The sequence below is a fragment of the Chlorocebus sabaeus genome, chromosome 20, assembly GCF_047675955.1.
Source record: "Chlorocebus sabaeus isolate Y175 chromosome 20, mChlSab1.0.hap1, whole genome shotgun sequence".
Classification (NCBI taxonomy): Eukaryota; Metazoa; Chordata; class Mammalia; order Primates; family Cercopithecidae; genus Chlorocebus; species Chlorocebus sabaeus.
In genome coordinates this window covers 85,180,019-85,203,804 of record NC_132923.1, presented here as the reverse complement: position 1 = coordinate 85,203,804, position 23,786 = coordinate 85,180,019, and the positions used below count along the sequence as shown (strand labels likewise).

Sequence of the window (23,786 nt, the reverse complement as noted above, 5' to 3'; positions counted from 1 at the left end):
TGATCCTATGCATATCCTAATGTCGGTACCACACTGTCTATTATTACTATGGTTTTGTATTACATTTTGGAATTGAGAAGTGTGAGTCCTCCAATTTTGTTCTTTTTTTGAAGATTGTTCTGGCTATTCTGGGTCCCTTGCATAACCACTGAATTTTGGCATCAGCTTATTAATTTCTACAACAGAAAAGGGCAGTTGGGATTTTGATAGAGATTATATTGAATCTGTAAATCAGTTTTGGGAGTACTGCCATCTTAACAACATTCAGTCTTTCAATCTAAGAGCATGAGGTGTCTTTCTGTTTATTTAGGTCTTCTTTAATTTCCTTGTGGTGTTTTGTAGTTTTAAGTGTACAAGTCTTATGCTTCTTTTATTAAATTTATTACTAAGTATTTTACATTTTGATGCTATTATAAATGGAATTGTTTTCTTAGTTATAGCTCCAAATTTTTTAAATCTAAAAGTATAGAAATACAATTAATTTTTGTTATTGAATTTGTGTTTGAAACTTTGCTGAGCCCATTTATTAGCTCTAATAGTTTGTTTTTGGTGTGGATTCCTTAGGATTTTCTTTTTTGTTGTTGTTTTTTGTTTTTGAGATGGAGTTTTGCTCTGTGGCCTAAGCTGGAGTGCAGTGGCGCAGTCTCAGCTCACTACAACCTCCTGGGTTCAAGCGATTCTCTAGCCTCAGCCTCCCGAGTAGCTGGGACTACAGGCGCCCACCACTCCCAGCTAATTTTTGTATTTTTAGTAGACGTGGGGTTTCACCATGTTGGCCAGGCTGGTCTTGAACTCCTGACCTCAAGTGATCCACCTGCCTCAGCCTCCCAAAGTGCTAGAATTACAGGTGTGATCTACTGCGCCCAGCCCCCTAGGATTTTCTATATGTAAGGTTCTGTCTTTCTATATGTAAGGCTTTTTTATATGTAAGGTTATGTCTTCTTCAAATAGAGATACTTTCAACTCTTCTTTCTAATCTAGATGCCTTTATTTCTTTTTCTTGCCTGATTTCTCTGGCTAGTACCTCCAGTACAGTGTTGAGTAGGAGTGGCAAGATAAGACATTTTTGTCTTGTTCTTAGGTATAAAGCTTTTAATCCTTCATCATTACGTATGAGGTTACCTGTGGGCTTTTCATAGATGCCCCTTATTAAGTTGAAGAAGTTCCCTTCTGTTTCTAGTTCGTTGAGTGGTTTTTAATCATGAAGTGGTGTTAGATTTTTTTAAAAGTACCTTTTCTGTGTCTTTTGAGATGATCATGTGATTTTTGTTCTTTATTTTATTAATATGGTATATTATATTGATTGTTTCTTATACATTGACTCAACCTTGTATTCTTTGGATAAATCCCACTTGGTCATAGTATATAATCCTTTTTATATGTTGCTGGATTTGGTTCGCTAGTATTTTGTTGAGAATTTTTACATCTGTATTAGAAATAGATACTGTTTTTTCCCTATGATTTTTTTTTCTGGTTTTGATATTAGAATAATACTGGCTTTATAGAAAAAATTGGAAAGTGTTCCCTCTTCTGTATTTTGGAAGAGTTTGTGAAGGTGTGTCGTTAATTCTTTAAATATTTGATAGAACTCACTATCTGGGCCTGGACTTTTCTTTGTGAGAAGTTTTTTGATTACTAATTCAGTCTTTTTACTTATTTTATGTCTATTCAGATTTTCTGTTTTTTCTTTAGTCAGTTTTGACAGTTTATATCTTTCTTGGAATTTGTTGGTTTAATCTAATTTGTTGTTCATTGTATTTCCTTAGAGTTTTTTTGTTTTTGTAAGATTGATAATAATGTTTTTTTCTTTCATTCCTGATTTTAGTACTTTGAATCCCCTTCTTTTTCATTGGTCAGTCTAGCTAATGATTTATCAATTTTGTTGATTTTTTAAAGAACCAACTTTTGGCCATTCACAGTGGCACGTGCCTGTAATCCCAGCACTTTGGGAGGCCGAGACAGGTGGATTGCTTGAGCTCAGGAGTAGCCCGAGAACCCCTTCGGAGTGGAACATGTGAGTTCGATATTTCCACTTCATGGGGGTAATCCTGTTTTGTCATCCAGCTGAAAAGACTGTAGGATTCATTTCAGAGTGGTCCTTTTTTAAGGTACTGGGACTTGTAGCTGGAGGCAGAGAGAGTGACAGTTACTGGGCTGTCGACCACATATCTATTTGTGCCAATTTGCCTAAAAAAGGACATTTGTTAGCAGGTTTCAGAACATTGGTAAGGTAACATTCAGTAGGAAGATTGCTGGCGTTATGTCAGCTACCTTTCTGTCATTACCAGAAGCTACTAGGATTCATCAGAGATAACCTAATATTTGGTGAATGGCATTGGCTTAGACAGATTTGCTTCAGACCAGGATGTAGCTGAAGATCGCTGGCAGCTGGGACTTTCCTCCTCATCTCTCTGCTTCTCTTGTTGTGTAGGCTTGCTTTCTTCACATAGAAGGCACAGGACCAGTGGCTTCTGTACCTCACAGCTTCAAGAGCAGATAGGAAGGAGCTCTTCCCTTCACCCTGGTTGAAAAACTTCCTGGGAGATGACTCTGTCCTGTCCTGTGGGGTAGTGGGTCCTGTGATTGGTCAGCTTCCTTTGTCAGAAAAGGCTGTGTCTGGTGGAAGCAGTCACACCAGCTTCCCTATAGCCCCACATTAAAGCTGAGTGGGGAGAGTGAGGGAGAGGGCCCTGTGCTATTGTGAAAGAGGAGAATTTGATGCTATTAGAGCTCAGTTAACGTCTGGGAGAATGATTTGCAGGACAGGCATTTCCAACTATGCAACTCAGCCACATTTTAAGTATGTAACACTGGGTAACTTACTTGATATCCCTAGTATCACTTTCATTTGTAATATAGGAGTTATTCTTACCATGCAAAGGCTTGTAAGGTTTACTGTATATAAAGTGCCTGTTACATAAGGGGCAGCAATGAGTGAGAATCTGCTGCTTCTGTTATTGTTATTATTAATGTTGCTATTATCCCTTTCTCCAAGTCCTCATATTTAACAGTGTTATTTTTCTAAAACACACCTTTAAGAATGCTATTGCCCTCTTTAGTAGCTCCCCATTAACTATTGAATAAAGTTAAATTTCCTTAACTCCATGTATTTTTCAGACCCTTCAGGATCTGGTCCCTGTAATCTTCTTTTCAGCCTCATTTTTTAAAATGTTTAATTTTAACTTTTTTGAAACAGTCTCACTTTGTTGCCCAGGATGGAGTGCAGCGGCGCTATCTCGGCTCACTGCACCCTGCGCCTCCCAGGCTCAAGGGAGGGATTCTCCTACTTCAGTCTCCCAAGTAGCTGGGATTACAGGCGTGCACCACCATGCCCAGCTAATTTTTGTTTTTTTAGTAGAGATAGAGTTTCACCATGTTTGCCAGGCTAGTCTTGAACTCCTGGCCTCACTCAAGTGATCTGCCCACCTCGGCCTCCCAAAATGTTGGGATTACAGGTGTGAGCCACTGTTCCTGGCCTTCAGTCTTATCTGTAAGTTCCTCTCTGCACCCTATGCTGTTGTCTATACATCTACTCTCCTATGAATAGGAAAGTAGAGTTTTCTACATCTGTGCCTTTGCTGATGCTGTTCCCTTGTCTTGGAATGGCCTTTCCCCCTACTACCTTCCCTCTCTTTTTATCAGATTTCTTGTTTCTTTCTTTCTTTTTTAAAGCCCCAGATTGAAACTTGAAACCTGATCATTTCAGTTTTGCTTCCTTCCCTCATCTTTTTCCTTGACAAGGAGGAGCCTTCTGGAGTCCACAACACTTATTTTTGCTCTATTACAGTTGTTTACATGTTAGTCTTTTTTGTATTTTGCAAGAATCTAAGCCAATTGTTTTGTAGAATGTCACACATTCTGGATTTGTGTGTTGATTTCCTAGTTGTATTTGTTTTAATTATTTTCAGTTATCTCTCTTAGTGTTTTCTTTTTTGTTGTTGAAAAAAGGGTCTTGCTTTGTTGCCCAGGTTAGAGTGCAATGGTGTGGTCATGGCTGACTGCAGCCTTGACCTCCTGGGCTCAAGCAGTCCTCCCACCTCTCAGCCTCCTGAGAGCTGGGACTATGGCTGTGTACCACCACACCTAGCTAATATTTTGTAGTTTTTGTAGAGATAGAGTTTTGTCATGTTGCCCAGGCTGATCTTGAACTCCTGGGCCCAAGCGACCCTCTTGCCTCGGACTCTGAAAGTGCTGGGTTAGGAAATTAGGAAACGATTAGGATTATAATTGGCCCTCTTAGTGTTTTTTAATTTGTAACCCTAATAGTTGTATTACCACTGGGACCTGTCTTGCCTTTTTTCTGTTTACTGTAATTTTATTTAAAAAATTGTGTTATAGTAGAAGAGGATCAAGGATGAATATATTAGTTTTACCTTTTTTGGGTTAATTTTGTATTCTAACCTTATCAGGGATTTTCAGATCTAATTATTATTTTTGTGTATTTCCTTTACACTTTTGAAGGGAAGATAAGTATAGGGTACAGTCAAAGGGCTACTAAATGCTTAAGGAATGTTTTCATCAACTGTTTTCTTTCACTAACTGTGTTATTAGTAAAGAACTCTTTTCAATTCTGCTTGGTATTGAGAAATTTTTTTCCTAAAATATGTAAGTCCTGATATTTATAGGTAGAACAAAAAGAATACTCTCTTTAGTATCTCAGTAATCACTTCTGAACATGAATTTTACAGCTCAAGACTTTGGATATAGGGCATCTATGGTTTCAAGCAGGATAATCATCTTTAAAACATAATCAAACAATATTGGCTTGTTTTGCTGCTTTCTCACACAGGTGGAGTACAGGAAAATACCAGTTGTTCAAGTATTAAGTATTTCAACTTCCATTATTTGAGGTGTTACTTTGTTGTATTGCACATGACTAATTTATTGTTAGGAATATTTACTGAATGTAAACATAGCACTTTCATATAACATAGGCTTTGCTTGGCTCAGTTTAGTAAGGGACACAGAAAGGTTAAGTTACATTTCATCAGTAAATGTTTTTTGAGCACCTGATATGTAACAGACACTGTTCTGAGGCATAAATCAGATACAATTCCTACCCCCTAAGGAATGTGTAGTCTTGTGGGTGAAGTAAACCAGCGATTATAACACAGGGTGATGCATGCCACAACAGGGGAACACACAGAAGACTCTGGGAGTCCAGGGTGGAAATCTAAATCAGACAGAGCTAAGGTGATTGGAATGACAACGAGGCAGAGCATTTGGGTCAAGAAAATTCCAAACTGAGGGACATTGGATGAGAAGTCACAGAAGCAAAAATGTTACCCAGGGAATTGCAGAGGTAAAGCTAAAGCAATACTTCTTGAGGTATGGTCTTCTGTTTGCCTTTGTCAGAATTATCTGGGGGCAGCCGGGTGCAGTGGCTCACGCTTGTAATCCTAGCACTTTGGGAAGCCAAGGTGGGTGGATCACCTGAGGTCAGGAGTTCGAGACCAACCTGGCCAACATGGTGAAACCCCGTTGCTACTAAAAACACAAAAATTAGCTGAGCGTGGTGGCGAGCGCCTGTATTCCCAGCTACTCTGGAGACTGAGGCAGGAGAATCGCTTGAACCCAGGAGGCAGAGGTTGCAGTGAGCCAAGATTGCACCATTGCACTCCAGCCCGGGCGACAGAGCGAGACTCCATCTCAAAACAAAGCAAACAAACAAAAATAATTATCTGGGAGTGATTCTTAAACCTCCAGGTGATTCTTAGCCTTCTAGGTGGTTCTCTGACTCCCTAAAGTATGAGAAACACTCGTACTTAAGGGAATGAAGAAGGAATGAAAATAATGATTTAATTTATGTTACATTAAAGGTATGTGTAAAGTTCTATGATTAGGTTAATTTATATAGACTGTATGACATTTTCATTTAAAATCTGTGTATTTTCCTGTCCATAAGTAATTTCTTTTTGGAAGGGGAGTTGGCAGAAGGGATGGGTATTACTGTAAATCTTGTCCTTTTATTCCCCAGATGATTCTAAAAACAATTTACCAGTCTGTTAATGTTTTATTCATTGACTGCTTTGTTTTTCTTTTAGTCCAAGGACAAAATGATGAGAGGCTCTCGCAGAGGATGTGTTAGACTCAGAGTGAGTATTTATTCATTTTTATGAAAATCAATTTTGACAGAAAGAGGAAAATTGTATTCTGATAGAATTATGGAAGTCTAAATTTAGTTTAGCTTCCTTACGTAATTGTAGGGGCAGGTATCTAAGTCTCAGAGAGAAAAATGTAATTTCTCCAACTAACTGCTAGTCAGTATCAGAACCAGGACTAGAACTCAGTTATTTTGGCCCATGATTAAATGTTGTGTTTATGACTTAATGCATGTACTGATTTTCTTAAACCTCTGCTTTACAGACAAGAGACAAGGGCTGGAAATTAAATGAGTTATAGTGTTGGTGGTATATTAACAGTAGAAAAAATGGAAAAATCCCAACTGTTAGCTGCTGCTTTGTTTTTCCTATTCAGCACTATTTAATCATGGTATATATAGCAGTGCTGTCCAGTAGAAATACAATGTTAGCTGCATCTATAATTTAAAGTTTCCTAGTAAGCCACATTTCAAAAGAAAAAAGAAACAGGCAAAATTAATGTTTTGTCTAGGTCAATATATCTGAAATATTATTATTTGAACATGTAATTAATAAAAAATTATTAAGATATTTTACAATCTTTTTTTCCATACTAACTATTCAAAATCCAGTGTGTCTTTTACACGAAGGGTGCATCTCAATTAGGACTAGCTGTACTTCAGAGAAGGGGATCAATAGCCACATGTGGCTAGTGGCTGCCTTACAGTGCGTACCTATAGCTTCATGCTGCTTTCAATTTCCACCATTGTTTGAATAAGTAAAGGCAAGAAAGAATGCATGGCTAGGGATACAGTTTCTAATATTCCATTGTATATGAAGAAAAGTCGCTTCTATCATAACTAGGTTAATCAGCTTCTAGGAGCCTTTTCTTCAGGACCCTGTTGACTTCTTTCTTCCATCTTTTTTTTCTGCATCCTTACTTTTGAAGATGTGAATATATTTGGTAAACATATTATTGCCATTATTAACAGTCCTTGATAGAATTGGGAAATAACGCTGAGAAAGACACCAAATTATAATAGAGAAATCCTGGCACTGAGATAGGAGTAGGTATGGGAGATTTGCAGGATGGAAGTGAGACAGGCCTGTTTCAAACAGATGGTATATATGTGATAGCACAAAGATTTTTAAAAATTCAACTTCTAGTTGAATTTTTTTTTTCCCTAAAATTTTCCTTTGGTTTCTCTTTTGTCTGCCTCGTGTAATTACTTTTCTAAGCACTTGCTGTTGACCTCAGTCACCAGTCAGTCTGGTATTAACTGCTCTTTTGGCTTGAGATAGGTTCAGTAGTGAGACTTTGGCAGAACTGTCTTGAGAGAGCACTGCAGTTGAATTCCATCTGGATTTAGGCCACTGTCTCATTGTTACAGTTAATCCACTGGTTTTGTCTGTCTTTTTTTGTTTTTGCTTTTAAATATAGCTTAATTAATTATTCACCCTTCTAACTACCATCTTAAGAAATAGAATTTTGCCAGCTGTACCTGAAGCCTCTCCACATGCCCCAGTTAAATAAATTACATCCCTTATGTGTCTCCTAGAGTAATCACTTCTTGTATTTGGTTATAACTTTTTTACCCAAATGTGCATCCCTAAGTCCTATAGTTTTCTTACCTATTTATTTAACTTGATGTCTTTTGTTTACAATTTGTCTTTTGAAGAATCCGGAGCAACTGGGTGCTGTAGCTCACGCCTTTAATCCCAACACTGGGAGGCCAAGCGAGGCAGAGGATCATTTGAGCCCAGTAGTTTGAGACCAGCCTGGGAAACATAGTGAGATACCCATCTCTACAAAAAATTAAAAAATATTATCTGGATGTGGTGACACATGCTTATAGTCCCAGCTACTTGAGAAGCTGAGGCAGGAGGATCGCTTGAGCCCAGGAAGTCAAGGTTGTAGTGAACCATAATTGTGCCACTGCCTTCCAGCCTGGGTGACAGAGTGAGACCCTGAGACCCTGTCTGAAAAAAAAAAAAAGAAAAAAAGAAAAGAATCCAGACCCTTTGACCTGTAAGAATTTTCCATAGTATAGATTTTACTGATTGCAACAGTGGTGCAGTTCGCTATATTCCTCTGTCCGTTGTTTTTGCTGCAAATTGGCAGCGGAATCCAGAGACTGGATCAGACTTAGGTTTGATCCTTTTGGCAAGACTGTAGGTGGTGGTGTGTTCTTTTAGTAGGAAGAACATAATGTCTAGTTTTTGCCCTTTGTTGATATTAGCAGCTATTGACGTTCAGTGCCTATACCCATTAACTCATTGAGGGTTGCAAAATGATGACAGTCTATCATTTTGTTTTAATTTTTATCAGAAATAATTTTATAAGGAGACATTTCATCTATTACTTGGTTACCCAGTGGTGCAGTTAAAATAGGCAAGATGAGTGCTTGATTATTTCCTTTTATTTACCAAATTTTAAAGGTAATGAATTGGCTTCAAAAACAACCACTTATATATATTTCCAAAAGAATTGGAAGCAGGGACTGAAACGGATGCTTATATATCCATGTTCATAGAAGCATTATTTGCAATATTCACAGCAGCCAAGAGGTGGAAAGGATCCAAGTGTCCATCCACTGATGAATGGATAAAAAATGTGGTGTATAAATATAGTCTATTATTATTATTATTATTATTCAGTCTTATAAAGGAAGGAGATTCTGACACATGCTGCAACATAGATGAACCTTAAGGACACTAGACTAAGTGAAATAAGCCAGTTACAAAAAGACAAAAATGGTATGATTCCACTTATGTGGGATACCTAGAGTAGCCAAAATCAGAGACAGAAAGTAGAATCGTGGTTTCCAGGGTTCAGGAGTAGGGGAGATGGGGACTTAGTGTTTAATGAGTAGGGAGTTTTCAGTTTGGAAAGATGAAGAAACTCTGGAGATGGATGGTGATGATGGTGGTCATCACTTCATGAACAGTGTGAATGTCCTTAATGCCACTGAACTGTACACTTAAAAATGGTTCAAATAACAAATTTCATGTTAGTATGTTTTACCATACACATAAAAGCACCCATTTATTTCACAGTTTTATAGGTCAGACATCTCAGTTGGGTTTTGTGCTTAAGGTCTCATGCGACTGAAACCAAGGAGTTGGCTGGGCTGGGCCCTTATCTGGAGGCTCTGAAGAAGAGTCCTCGTCCAGGCTCATTCAGGGCATTTGCAGAATTCAATTCCTTGTGGTTGTAGAACTGAGGCCCTGTTTTTGTTGTTGTTGTTGTTGTTGGCTGTCAGTTGTGTTCTGCTTTCAGCTTCTAGAGGCTACACATATTCTTGGTCACATGGCCTAGACCCCTCCATCTTCATGTCAGTGATGTGCATTGAATCCTTCTGGTGCTCTGAATCTTTCTGACTTCCCATTCTGCTATCAGCTGCAGAAAATGCTCTGCTTTTAAAAGACCTCATGTGATAATATCAGATTAGGTCCACCAGATAATCTCCCTTTTGCCATGTAATATAATTACTCCTGCGATATCATCATAGTCACCGTTTTCATCCATATTCAAAGGGGAGGAGATTATACAGGGGCAAGGGTCTGTGAGAGTCTTTCTTAAAATTCTGCCTACTACACAGCATGACAGAGAAGAACCAAATATACCTGTGTTTGAATCCCATCGCTTTGTTGACTGGAAAAGGGAAGCTATCATAAGCTTCCTGAGCTTGAGTTTCCTCTTCTTTAAGGTGGAGATAATACTCTTCTTGCAGAATTTTGTGAGGTTTAGGTCCTGGCACATAGATGGAACTTATTACTTAGAAGCGTGTATGTGTGTGTTTGTCCCACTGTGTGCGCACACGTGCATTTTACTAGGCTTTGTGGTATTTTCCAAAAATTAGACTGCCGAGGCTTCTTAGTCAAGAAATATCTGGAGGGTTTGTTTATAATACAGTTACCAAGTCAACCTTCTAGATAGGCTGCTTTAGTGCAGTGTTCTCAAACCTTTATTTTTAAACAGATTATCCAGGTAATTATGTTATGTAACCAAGAGGGACCACCGGTGTAGAAACAATCAGAGAGACCTGGGGCTGAATTTTACTCAGCTCTTCCCTTACTGACTCTGACATTGGGCAAATTTCTTAACTTTTATGAGGATACCATGATATAACTGGTAGGGTTGCTGTGAGGCTTAGCAATTATGTATGTATAGGAAATGGTAACTGCTATGGATGACAACAATGACAATGATGATGATGAATATGGTGGTGATAGACACTGCATCTAGATTCCAAATGAACTTAATGAGCTATCACTGACTGCACTACTGATCTTGCCCATGCCCCTTCCATCCCATCCTATGTTGGATTCACGCTATGTTTCTTCCTGTTCCCTCACTGTGCTTCTTCATTCCTTATTGCTTCTGACCTTTTTTTTTTTCGTATATCATGGAAGTTCTGCACCCTCTATCTGATGAGCTCTTTGCTTAAGAGACTTTTCAAATGCTACCTCATCTGTGAAGCCTTTTTGATCCACATACTTCTAACAGGTTTAATTCTTCCCCATCCTCTACTTTGTTTATCCTTCTTCTCCCTCTCCTGCTTCTCCTCCCCCTCCTTGCTCTCTCCCCAACTTTTGACAGGATCTTGCTCTGTCACCCAGGCTGGAGTGCAATTATAGCTCACTACATCCCCAAATTCCTGGCCTCAAGCAATCCTCCTACCTCAACCTCCTGAGTAGCTAGGATTACAGGTGTGCACCACCACACCCGGCTAATTAAAAAAAAATTTTTTTTTTTAAGAGATGAGATCTCACTGTGTTGCCTAGGCAGTCTTCCTAACTCAGTCTCCTAACTCCCGGCCTCAGGCAGTCCTCCTAACCCAGTCTCCCAAAGCATTGGAATTACAGGCACCAGCGACCATGCCTGGCCTATTTTTTTGTATTTGTAATTTAGAGCCGTGAAATTACTTGTTACATTGTATTACATGTTAATTTTTCTGTTTTCTCCACTTGGATAATAAGTTCTTATTCACTGTCACAATTGCCTGGCACATAATAAATACTCAAAAATGCTTATTGTTAATTTTGTGTATTTATAAAAATAATCAGTAAGTGTTGGGAAATTTGCCTTTACTATGGTTTGCATACAAAAGAACTGTGGGAGTTACTTATCTTAAACGTAATATGAGCCAGTGGTATGATATATTTTCTAAAAAAACAAAGCAAAACACCCGTGTGAATATAGGGTACATAAAAGGAGAATGGAGAAAGGAACCATAGAGGAAACCCAGATCAGGTGCTGTGCTAGATAATTTTCATACACATTCCCATCATAACCCTGATAGGTAAATGCTCATATTTCATTTTACAGATAATGAGACTGAGACTCAGACTACTCTTAGTAACTTATCAAGGTCACATAGAAATGGTGAATCTGAGATTAGACTTGGGTCTTATTTCAAAGCCCTGTTCAATTCTTAATGTTACTAGGCTCCCATTCCTCTGGACTAGAAGAGTGAATTCAGATACTGTAAGTTATTGTAAGGCAGTGTAAAACCAGTGGAGGAAAGCAGAAAAGTGAAAAACTTTCTTTGTGTTGGTTACGAAGTGTGTGCCACTAGATGGTGCCCTTTCCTTGATGAAGAAGTAAAATGTTGATTGGGTCCTGTGGTCTGATCCCTTCCCATACTAGTCAAAAAGAAAACATTGGCATTTTCAGATAATATCTGGAAAATGGAGACATGACAACATTTGAGGCAGTGTGGCCCGGGCTTGGTGGCTCATGCCTGTAATCCAGCACTTTGGGAGGGTGAGGCAGGAGGATCACTTGAGTTCAGCAGTTTGAGACCAGCCTGGGCAACATAATGAGACCTCTTCTCTAAAAAAAAAAAAAATGAACAAAATTAGCTGGGTGTGGTAGCTTACACCTCTAGTCCCAGCTACTTGGGAGGCTGAGTGCAGAAGGTCAAGGCTGCAGTGAGCTGAGATCATACTGCTGCACTCCAGCCTAGGTAACAGAGGAAGACCCTGTATCAAAGAAAAAAAAAAAAAAGGTAGGATGTAGTGGCAAAAACAAATACAGGGCATGTATATAATGAAATTCAGATTTAGATTCTGCCATATTCTGGCATTGTGACTTGAGGCAACTTTTCAGCTCTGAGCCCTATTTTCCATATCTGTGGGCTAGGCATCATGCCATTTACTCATAGTATTGTGAGTACCAAATTTAGTTAGTAAAGTTTGAAAAGTACTCAAACACAGTGTTTGGAGCTTAATAGGATCTAAATGAATGGTAGTTTTTTTTTGTAATTCGTAATTTCTGTTAATACAGATGAATCCCAGATGCTGAAGAATTCTAAAGGGCCTTAGGAATCACCAAAGAAAAATGAATTATATTAAACAAAGTTTTAATGGTAAATGTATTATACATCTTTGAAAACTATTAATCCACATATGATTTAGAGTAATCCTCTTTTACTCCATCCAGTGAAACTGAGTATTCCATTTACCTGTTGTACTGGGTATCAGAATTAAATGTGATTTCCTGAGGGATGCGTTATCTATTCTCTTTTCTTTTAGTCTCTCACGAGAGAGGTCAGTGGTGCACCATGACAGAATATTAATATTTACAGTAATGACTTCTGTTAGTGCCCTATTTCATTGATACCATGACTTTTTTTTTTCCCCCACAATTCTATAAGGTGTTAGTTTTAGGTTACTGTATAACCTTAAGAACGTCTTCCTTTTTCCCTTGGATCTGTATCCTATAAGAACTTTTATCAATTGTCTTGTCATTTCACTGTGAAAAGTCACTCTATTCATTCTGGCTTTTCTTGTCAATTCAGTAGCCTTTTTGTAAGCTCTTTCCCTTCTCTATGAATTTAATATTGAAAATATCCTCCCTTGGGCAAGATGTAAACATCTATTTAACCTCTGTGATTGGTACGTAGATGTCATTAGTGCTATATTTTATGAATGTTTATACTATTTCATAATTACAAATTAAAAATTAAATGAAAGAGAAAGTGATGCGAGAATATATTCCAGGCAAGTGCTAACCATAAGAAAGCTGGGAAACAGAATTATTGTCAGACATAGAATACTAAGAAAATAAATTAAATTATTATGGAAAAAGAGAATACCAAAGACACGGTATCACATAGATAACATTCTTTGACAACAATGGAATAAATTAGAAATTCTAAAGGGCCCTTGACGAAACAGTAGCCACCCACCTCAGACACATACTTCTGAATGATTCATTGGTGAAAGTAGAAATCATAATAGAAATCGTGAAATATCTAAGTCTGAACAATAATGAGAAAACCACATGTTAAAACTGCATCTATGGAAGTCTATGATTTATAATCTTAAATGAATATATTACAAGACAGATTGAGAATTAATGATCTAAGCATTACATTTTTAAAATTAGGAAAAGAAAAGTAATAGCAAAGGAAATAGAAAAAAGAAAATAACAAAAAGAATACACTAATGAAATGGGAAATAAACAGTAGAGAGCATAAACAAACTGAACTGTGATTCTGTGAGAACAGTAATAAAATAAACCCCCGTTAGATTGGGAGGAAAAAAACAAAGGCACAAATAATATTAAGAATGGAAAAAAGAGAGATAAGTACATAATAGTAGAGATGAAAAATTGGCAGGAAGCTACTACAAATATATGTTGCCAATAAATTTGAAAGCTTACATGAAAAATGGATAATTTCTCAAAAACGTATACATCAACAAAATTAGGCTATCAAAGAACTTGACAAGGTGATTCTAAAAGTCATTTAAAATTTGGGAAAGTGGAGAGATATTTTTAAAGAATAAGGTGTTGGTGGACTTGCCGCTCCAGATATTAAGGTTTTTAAGTGAAACTATGGTAATTAAAATGGTATGGTGGTGTTATAAGAGAAAGAAATAGATTAGTGGAATGGAATAGAAAGCTGAAAAACAGAGCCATTTGGATTTGGGCCTTGGAATAAGCTGGAAATTTGGCATATGATAGAGCATTACAAATCAGACATTATCACTTTGTAAATGAAGCTGGATCAATTGGGTATCCATATGAAAAAAAGAATATTACTCTTTACCCAATGTGATACACTAAAACAAATTTCAGATGTATAAGAGGTATAAAATGAAATTTTAAACTTAGAAAAAAAGCATAGGTGATATCTTTATGATGTCGAGATAGAGCAGAAAGCATAAACCACAATGGCAAATATTTGTGGATTTGACAACATTCAAAATTTATAACCTTTGAACAAAAAAAGATACCACAGTAAAAGGGAAAAGACAACTCATGGACAGAAGAGAAAATACTTACATCAATTGGCAAAGGATTAATATTCCGTGTATATCTATATAACTCCTGCATATTAATAAAGAAGACAAAAAAAATCCCCCCAAATGCATACAAATCGGTAAAAAAAGACAAAAGAATACTCAAAATATAGACAAGTTACATACTTTCAATTCATGTAAGGGGGAACAAGAAGGTAAAATGTTGAATGCAAAAGCAAAGCAAATTGTCTGTTACTGGCACCTAGGACAGTGCCTAAAAATTCAATAAATACTTGTTGAATCAATGAATGAATGATGCTAAAGTAGGTCCTCCATGCAGCGTCGTCTTTAGTGAGCAGGTTGAACCTCAAGCCATTCTGCTCCCTGTTATATTATTGATTCTCTCACTCCTCTCTAGACCATATGTTCCTCCAGGGCATAGACATGTTTTGTATCCCCTGGCTGTTACTGTTCTTGGTCCAGAATAGGTATTTAGTAAGTTTGTTGAAGTAATTAGTGAATATTGTTTACTGTCACCATGTCCTGTTAAGAACAGGCTTTAAATCAGGGTTTGCAAGACCTACAATTCTTCTCCATTTTAGTTGTTGGACCTTTGGCAAACTTAAAAAAATTTTTTTAAAAACTTGAGTCCCAGTTTCTTAATCTCTAAAAAAGAGTAGTGACCTGTTCTGCCTAAATCTCAGGGACCATATTTAATTGCACCATGTGAATGTAAGTAGACTTCCAGTGTCATTTAAGCAGTGATGAAAAGTATGTGGTTGTGGAGTTATAATGGGAGTAGCTATGCTGTGTATTCTTAGCACTGTCTACATTCCTTTTAGGAGCCTGTGAGCAATCTGTGTCCCAGAGGAGTCATCATTCTTTTTAATTATCTTTGGAACCAATTCACCAGCCTACTTTTCTCTTCTTTTTGCAAAGGGAGATTGGCCCCAAAATAGCCAGAATTGTGTTTCGTTCCTTTTTTTTCCTCTCAAGCCATGAGAGCAAAACTATCTTTCTGTCTTTGGCATCAGAATGATGATTCATGTCTGAAGTATGTCTGTGTGTATAGAAAAAAAAAAGGAAAAGAGGGAAAGTCAGCATATTCATCCAGTAGGACAAGATTGTGTAGCTCTAGTTTCTGTTTGGTGCCTTGATAGTGTGACCCTGGAGCAACAGGCACTTTGGTGACCTCAAGTACTGATAGAACTTTAAGAAGTTGACCATCTGAAACCTTCAGAAAAAAATCATGAGAGGTCACTGAAAGAGATATATGTTTATTATGTTGGCATAATGGGAGTTATAAAAGTAGAGTTGAAAGAAAAACATTGGTATTTTTGTGGGTTAGTATAACAAATAACTTTTCTTTTCTTTTTTTTTTTTTTTTTGAGACAGAGTCTGGCTCTGTCACCCAGGCTGGAGTTCAGTGGCCAGATCTCTGCTCACCGCAAGCTCTGCCTCCCGGGTTTACGCCATTCTCCTGCCTCAGCCTCCCGAGTAGCTGGGACTACAGGCGCCGCCACCTCGCCCGGCTAGTTTTTTGTACTTTTTAGTAGAGACGGGGTTTCACCGTGTTAGCCAGGATGGTCTCGATCTCCTGACCTCGTGATCCGCCCGTCTCGGCCTCCCAAAGTGCTGGGGTTACAGGCTTGAGCCACCGCGCCCGGCCAACAAATAACTTTTCTTAACAACAGAACACCATTTCATATATATATTATCAAAGGGATTTTTGCTCTACCAGATATAAACAAAAAAGTACTCTAGACCCAGATAAAGGGAGAGGAAGGATGTCTCAGGCAGAGGGAACATGTGCAAAAAATGGTGGTAGGAGAGAACTTGGGGCAATTGGTAAACCTTAAGCTATTTAAGTGTAGAATAGAGAGGTAGGCATGGAGCAAATCACTAAGGGCCTTGTAGGCTAGGCTGTGGCGGAAAGTGACCACATCCCTTAAGCCAGAAGTGCTTGAGAATGAAAGGGGGATCTATTCATTATTGAGTCAGGACAACAGGAATAATCCAGGATTGTTCCAGGCAAACCAGGTCGTATGGTCACCTTGTGTGAAGGTCACCTTAATGTGTAACGTATCCGTCAAGGAATGGAAGATTAAAATAAATTATAAACTAAGGATTGGACAGCTGAATAATCTTGACTAAAAGGGAATGAGAGAGGCTAGCCAATTGCTAGATGAAGACATGGAATTGAAAAGGGCTGCTGCTAAAGAGTGTAAAGACTTGAGTCTTGAGTATGTGTAAATGCAGTTGGGAAAAAGAGAGAAAGAGAGAGAGAGAGACAGAGAAGAGAAATAGAGACCAGGAAGAGAGAGACAGAAATTGAAAATTGGCAGGGATATGGGGCATGAGTGTGGAAGGACTGGGTTTTAGATAGAAGAATGGATGCCTTTTTCATTATGGTAAGTGGAAAGGAAGCACGCTGGGTTTAGATGCAAGTGAGTCTTCAGGTGGGAGGGCATAGCAGGAAGGTTTAGAATTTTTACCCAATGACTGCTTTTGTTGTTGGGAGTCCTAGCCAATGAATAAAGCAATAAAAGACATATAAGGTATAAAGCTTGGAGTAGAAGTAATAAGACTATTATTCACAGCAACTCAATTGAGCATATGGAAAATCCAAAAGAATCTATAGATATAGCTATTATAATTGAGAATTGAATCTAGCAAGATAACCGGATACAAAGTTATTATATAAAAATCAATGATATTTCTGTATACTGACAACTAGCAATGAGAACATGAATTTTTTGAAATGGAGAACATTTATAATAGCATCAAAAGGCATCAAATTTTTAGGAATAAATATTAACAAAAGATGAGTGAGACCTCTACTCAGGAAATGATAAACATTATTGAAATTTAAAAAATGCCTAAATAAATGGCAGTCTATTTATTTAGACTGGCAAATCCCAGTTTATTTCCAGTCATTTGAGTCATTGTGCTGGCAAGTGTTTGTGTGTGTGTGTGTGTGTGTGTGTGTGTGTATGTATAATGTGTGTAGCTGACTAAAAATTTATAAAGAGCCAAGAATATCCATTCCTGATTCCTGCCTTCTTAGCCAGCATACAGAACCCAGTAGAAATGGTGATTTGCTTTCATCTGCCCCTTTGGGGATGGCTGGCTATGACTGTGTTGATGATGTTTATTTATTTAAAAAAGTTTTTTTAAATTGGAGGATTTACTCTACCTGATACCCAAATGTAAAGCCTTCCAGAAGATAATATAGGAGAATATTTTCATAGCCTTGGGACTGGGAAAGACTTCTTAAAGGAGATGTAGAAAGCAGAACTATAAAATGGAAAGTCAATACATTGTACTACTTTAAAGTTAAGAATTCTTCATCAAAAGATATCATTATGTGAGTGCAAAAGCAGGCAACAGAGTAGAAGTAGATACTTGCTTAATTTATAACCATTGAAGGGCTCATACCCATGATATAGAAAGAACTACAAGTAATGAGAAAAAGATAGTCCAGTCTTGTCAATGGAGAAGAAACAAACTATTTCACAAAAGAAGATATTCAAATGGTCAAAAACCATGAAAAGATACTTAACCTTGTCAGTTGCTAGGGAAGTGGAAATTAAAACCAGTACGAAATGTCACTGCTTACTTGCCGAGAATAACTAAGGTGAAAAAGTGTTAGTGAAGTTAGTGGAACAGTTGAAACTGTCGTATACTGCTGATGGGAGTATAGTTGACACAATCACTTTTGAGGACTGTTTGATAGTATCTCCTAAAACTGATATATGCGTATCCTGTGACCAAGGAAATTTACTCTCCTAGATCTGTATTTAATATAAATATATGTATAACAACAGATATGAATAAGAATATTCATAGGAGCTTTATTCTAATAATGTAAAACTGAAAAGAACATAAATGTCCATCCACAATGGAATTGATAATTGTGGATCTATAAGAGGAATGATATATATAGCAATAAAAATGAACAAACTACTGTTTCATGCAACAGTATGGATGAATCTTACAAACATGGTGCATGAAAGAAGCCAGACACAAAGAAAAATAAGTGGTATGAGTCAATTTGTATAAAATTCAAAGACAGGGCCAGGCATGATGACTCACACCTGTAATCTCAGCACTTTGAGAGGCTGGATCACTTGAGGCCAGGAGTTTCAGACCAGCTTGGTCAACATGGTGAACGCTGTCTCTACTAAAAATACAAAAATTAGCTGGGTGTGTGGTGGTGCATGCCTGTAATCCCAGTTACTCGGGAAGCTGAGGCACAAATATCACTTGAGCCTGGGAGGCAGAGGTTGCAGTGAACTGAGATCACACCACTGCAGTCCAACCTTGGCGACAGAGTGAGACTCTGTCTCAAAAATAAATAAATAAATAAATAAATAAATAAATTCAAAGACTAAACTAATTTAATATATTAGAGCTAAGGATAGTATTTATCTTTGGAATGGAGGGTTGGGTTAATGATTAGGAAGTGTTACAAGGGGAGCTCTTCTGTTCATTGAGCTGGTACACTTATGATTTGTATATATGTTACATTTCAGTGTAGTGTTATTTTCAGGTGAGATAGTATGTGTAAAATGCTTAGTATAATGCTTTACTCATGAAAATGAGTTCAGTTCAATAGCTGGCAGCATTAACTATTTACTGTGGTTTAGTGCTCTGTGATGATAAGATTCACGGCAGTGTTATCCAACAGAACTTTCTGCAGTGATTAAAATGTTCTGTATTTGTGCTGTTCAGTTTCACAGTCAGCCACAAGTGGCTGTTGAACATTTGAAATATGACTAGTGTGACTGAGGGACTTATTTTATTTATTTATTTATTTTTGAGAGAGAGTTTCACTCTTGTTTCCCAGGCTGGAGTGCAATGGCGCAGTCTCGGTTCACAGCAACCTCCAACTCCTGGGTTCAAGCGATTCTCCTGCCTCAGTCTCCCGAGTAGCTGGGATTATAGGCATGCGCCACCATGCCCAACTAATTCTGTATTTTTAGTAGAGATGGGGTTTCTCCATGTTGGTCAGACTGGTCTTGAACTCCCGACCTCAGGTGATCTGCCAGCCTTGGCCTCCCAAAGTGGTGGGATTACAGGCGCAAGCCACCGCACCCAGCCTGAGGGACTTATTTTAAATTTTTGCTTAACTTTAATTAGAACTTAAATACCCAGTATGTGGCCAATGGCTGTTATATTGGACAGTGTGAGTGTAGGGTTTTTGTCATAGGAAATGACTGACGGAGAATAGCAATGTAGTTCATTTGAGTCATTCAACAAATCAAGAAACTGAGAGACCAGAACATCAGATCAGTTGTGCATATATACATTGAATAATGCTCAGGATCATGACAAGACCTGATTGGAGTAGGAGACTTAGCTAGGTTCGAGTCTTCAAAGAGCCTTCGGTTAGAGAGGGGAAAGTGCAAAGGCCCAGAAAGTAATGTTTTTTTCTATATAGACTATCTAAAGTACGCAGAGAGAAATGTTTCTGTAGCAGCAACAGGGCAACAGGTGCTCCAGAGAAATGTTTTGTATTTATTTATTTATTTATTTATTTATTTTAAGAGTCTCACTCTGTCACCCAGGCTGGAGTGCAGTAGTGTGATCTTGGCTCACTGCAATCTCTGCCTTGAAGCGATTCTCCTGCCTCAGCCTCCTGAGTAGCTGGGATTACAGGCATGTGCCACCATGCCCGGCTAATTTTTGTATTTTTAGTAGACACAGGGTTTCAACATATTGACCAGGCTGGTCTTGAACCCCTGTCCTCAGGTGATCCGCCCTCCTCGGCCTACCAAAGTGCTAGGATTACAGGCGTTTGCCACTGCGCCTGGCCTCCAGAGAAGTTCTGTACAACAAAACTAGAGTAGTAATGTGGTCATTGGAGATCTGTGAGAGAGAAGTTTGGTGCAGTGAGAGGAAGGAAGCCAGCTTGCAGGAGTGGATGAAAGGTCAAGGTACAGCCAATTTTCAAAAAGCTCCTCTCTGAAAGCAATGTGAGGGGAGGTGGTAGCTAGAGGGAGATGTGGGATTTTGCTTTTGTTTAACAAATAGTGAGAAATAGAGCTTGAGGAGTGACCTTAAAAAGTGAAATTGCTTGATGTTTTTAAAAATTTTAAATATTAAAATAATTATGTTAAAATTTAAAAATTTTAAATAAGTTCCTCAGTCATGCTAGTCATATTTCAGATGTTCAATAGCCACTTGTGGCTGGTGACTATTAAACTGAACAGCACAAATACAGAACATTTTAATCACTGCAGAAAGTTCTGTTGAATAACACTGCCGTCGATCTTGTCATCACAGAGCACTAAACTACAGTGAATAGTTAATGCTGCCAGCTGTTGCACTGAACTCTTTCCTTGAGTGAGGTGTGTGGAAGAAATGTTGAAGCTGAATTCGTATGGTGTCTCTGTGAGGTGGGGCAGAAGGAAGCTGGGTGATGATAGTGGAAATGTTGGTTCGGCCAGATTTTGAACATCCTTGAATGACATTATGAAGTAATGCTGACTTTATCTGTTAGTTCATAGAGAGCCAAGGAAGGTTTTAAACATGTGAGTCTCCAATAAGAGTCTGTGCTTTAGAACTACTACTCCAGCAATAGCAAGGACTGTGAACTAACTCTAAAGTGTCCAGACTGAAGGCAGGCAGATTGTTATCAAATAAGAAACAATGAAAGCCTGAATTACAGAAGTAGCAGAGAGGATGGAGACGAGTTGATGAACTTCAGAGTTGAGAGGTAGAATGAGCACAACCTAGTTGTGCAGACCTGGAGGTTTCTACCGGAGTTGACTAGGAGACTTGGTGAGCTTACATTTGGGTTCTTAATTAAGGAACTCAAAAGAAAGAATAGGCATTTGAGAGTGGAGTGAGTTGCAACAGCTTTGTTGAGATATAATACACATACTATGCAATTTATCCACTTGGAGTATACAATTTATGTTTTTAGTATATTCACAGAGTTGTTCAACCGTCATCGTAGTCAATTTTAGAATGTCGTCATTACCTTGTAAAAAACCTGTTATACCCGTTAGCAGCCATTCCCCATTTCACCCCAACCCTCCCAGCACTAAACAACCACTAATCTACTTTCAGTCTATGAATTTGCCTATTCTGGACATTTTTTTTGTAAGTAGAATCATGTAACATGTGATCCTTAGTGACTAGCTTCTTTCACTTAGCATATGTTTTCAAGGTTCATCCAGATAGAGATAACTTTTCACCTTGTATTATAGTCACCTCTTTGTGTGTTTTATTTCCTGTACTGGATATAAGTGCCTTGAAGGCATATATTCCAGAGCTGTATATAGCATATATTTTGGTATTTAGTTATGACTCAGGAAATATTTGATACATCACAAGTTAGAAGGTTAACTCAGTTAACCACAAATTATGTTAACCAGAATGAGCTGTTTCTGCACGTGCTTACCCACTGAAGTATATGTCTGTATTTGCTGTCATGGAATAGCTAGGTACCATGCCAATGGTGATCTGGTACTGGATTTGCTGTTAACTCTTTGTGTGACCTTGGGCAAGTCATTATACTCTCTGGAGACACTTTCCATATTTGAAAATGGAGATAAAATTTCGTACCCCATCTGACACTGAGGAATAAGTAAAGTAATTCAAGTAGATAGAATTTGGATAGAGTTGGGGTTCATCCAGATAGCTTCAGGGAAAGAAATGAATAATTGTTTGATCCTATTCCCTAATATTCCTGGTATAGGAATAGTCCCCCATGTAGCCTTTTTTCATGGGATTAGGTATTTTGTCACCTTGAGTCATTTCAACTCCCATTGTCAAGGTCTGTGGTTTTATCCACGGCATACTGCTTCTCTTATCACCAACCTGAGACATTTGACCTATTCTGTGTTCTCTAGTCTTTCTCTCTGGAATACTTAAGATGCTTATTTCTTAAGGACATTGACAAGTAGATTACCTATTTAGCTTAGTTTTCTGTCTCTTCCTTTAATTCCTGTTGTCTTCACAGAATGCATATAGTTGAATATTAAGAAAAGGGGGCCAGGTGTGGTGGGGCACTCCTGTAATTCCAGCACTTTGGGAGACTGAGGCAGGCAGATCACTTGAGGTCAGGAGTTCGAGACCAGCCTGGCCAACAAGATGAAACCCCGTCTCTACTAAAAATACAAAAATTAGCCAGGTGTGGTGGCACATGCCTGTAATCCCAGCTACTTGGGAGGCTGAGGCAGAAGAATCGCTTGAACCTGGGAGGTGGAGGTTGCAGTGATCTGAGATCGTGCCACTGCACTCCAGCCTGGGTGACAGCCTGGGCAACAGGGTGAGACTGTCTCAAAAAATAATAATAAAAAATATTTTTTAAAAGGGTTAAAACCTACCCAGTCCGCCTTCCCAAAACAGATTATAAATTCAGTTCCCCATTGTGTATGCCTGCCCACCCCCAGTTTGGAGAGTTGTTCATGCTCTTATTTAGAAACATATACTAAGTATGTACTTAAGTGCCATGTATCAAATGAAATAGTCCTTGATTTCTAAGATCTCATAGTGGTTCAGTAGGAAGAGGCTGACATATGAACAGATAATCACAGTATACTGTGAAAAATGCTCTTGCAGGGCAATGTACAAGTGGTTATGGGAGCACCTGGAAGAAGGGGTTGGGACAGTGTTTTGAAGCAAATGTCACCTGGCATTTCTACACTAACAAGTATATACTGTCGCAGAAGCAGCCTGATGAAGAGCACCTGCCTTCTTTCAGCCTTACAACAACCTGGTGAGGTGTAGGTTTTTGACTCCGTTTTTAGAGAGCATTCTGAAGTTCAGAAAGGCTCAGTGGCTGGCTCTTAAACACAGATTCTAGATTCAGCTTCTGTGTTTGTCCCCTCCCCCTCCCAGCACATCTATGCCCTTCAGGAAGGCATAGAGTGTACCTATGCATGGTACTAGAGTGTCCTGCCAGCTCCTCTCTTTAGTTCTTTCTCTTTAAGCAAAATTAGAGTCTCAGATTCCTCTTTTCTGTGTCTAGCCTGCTTCCAGTGCCGTTGGTGCATTGAGTATTCCAGGGCTGTAGCAGTAGTGAATATTGCTGATGTCATTGTTTGCCTTATTGGGATTTTGCTCTTTGTTTCACAGGGAGCTGTGATTGGTATAGACGATGAGGACGACAGCACCTTCACAATAACTGTTGATCAGAAAACCTTCCATTTCCAGGGTGAGCTGAAAGAAGAGATTCTTTCTCTTCATAGTCCCATCTGCTTCTTTTCTTCTCTTTTGGGTTGTTTGCTGGATGACTTGAATGGTTTTGCAACTGATCCTGCATGAACGAGTGCATAGGAACATCCTGGATGAAGTGGTACTGCAGGTTAGGCAGGGATTTGTATCTGCAGTGGATATAGATCGATTTGAAACGACTGTGGATCTGGCTGCAGTTGGAGATGAAAAATTTTAAAGGATAAAAATCAGTGAAGGGAGAGAGTAATGGGCTGCTGCTGCTGC

The 23,786-nt window shown here is 38.4% G+C and overlaps 1 protein-coding gene across 4 annotated transcripts in view; it reads left to right on the top strand.

Moving 5' to 3' along the window:
- OSBPL9 (oxysterol binding protein like 9) overlaps window positions 1–23,786 on the top strand; it is a 167,054-nt gene that overhangs the window by 30,747 nt on the left and 112,521 nt on the right. For all 4 annotated transcript variants that reach the window (XM_037999829.2, XM_037999834.2, XM_037999839.2 and 1 more), the window contains exons 2-3: window positions 6,045–6,095; window positions 23,424–23,502. In XM_037999829.2, the coding sequence (XP_037855757.2) occupies window positions 6,045–6,095; window positions 23,424–23,502 (130 nt within the window). The remainder of the gene's footprint in view (window positions 1–6,044; window positions 6,096–23,423; window positions 23,503–23,786) is intronic.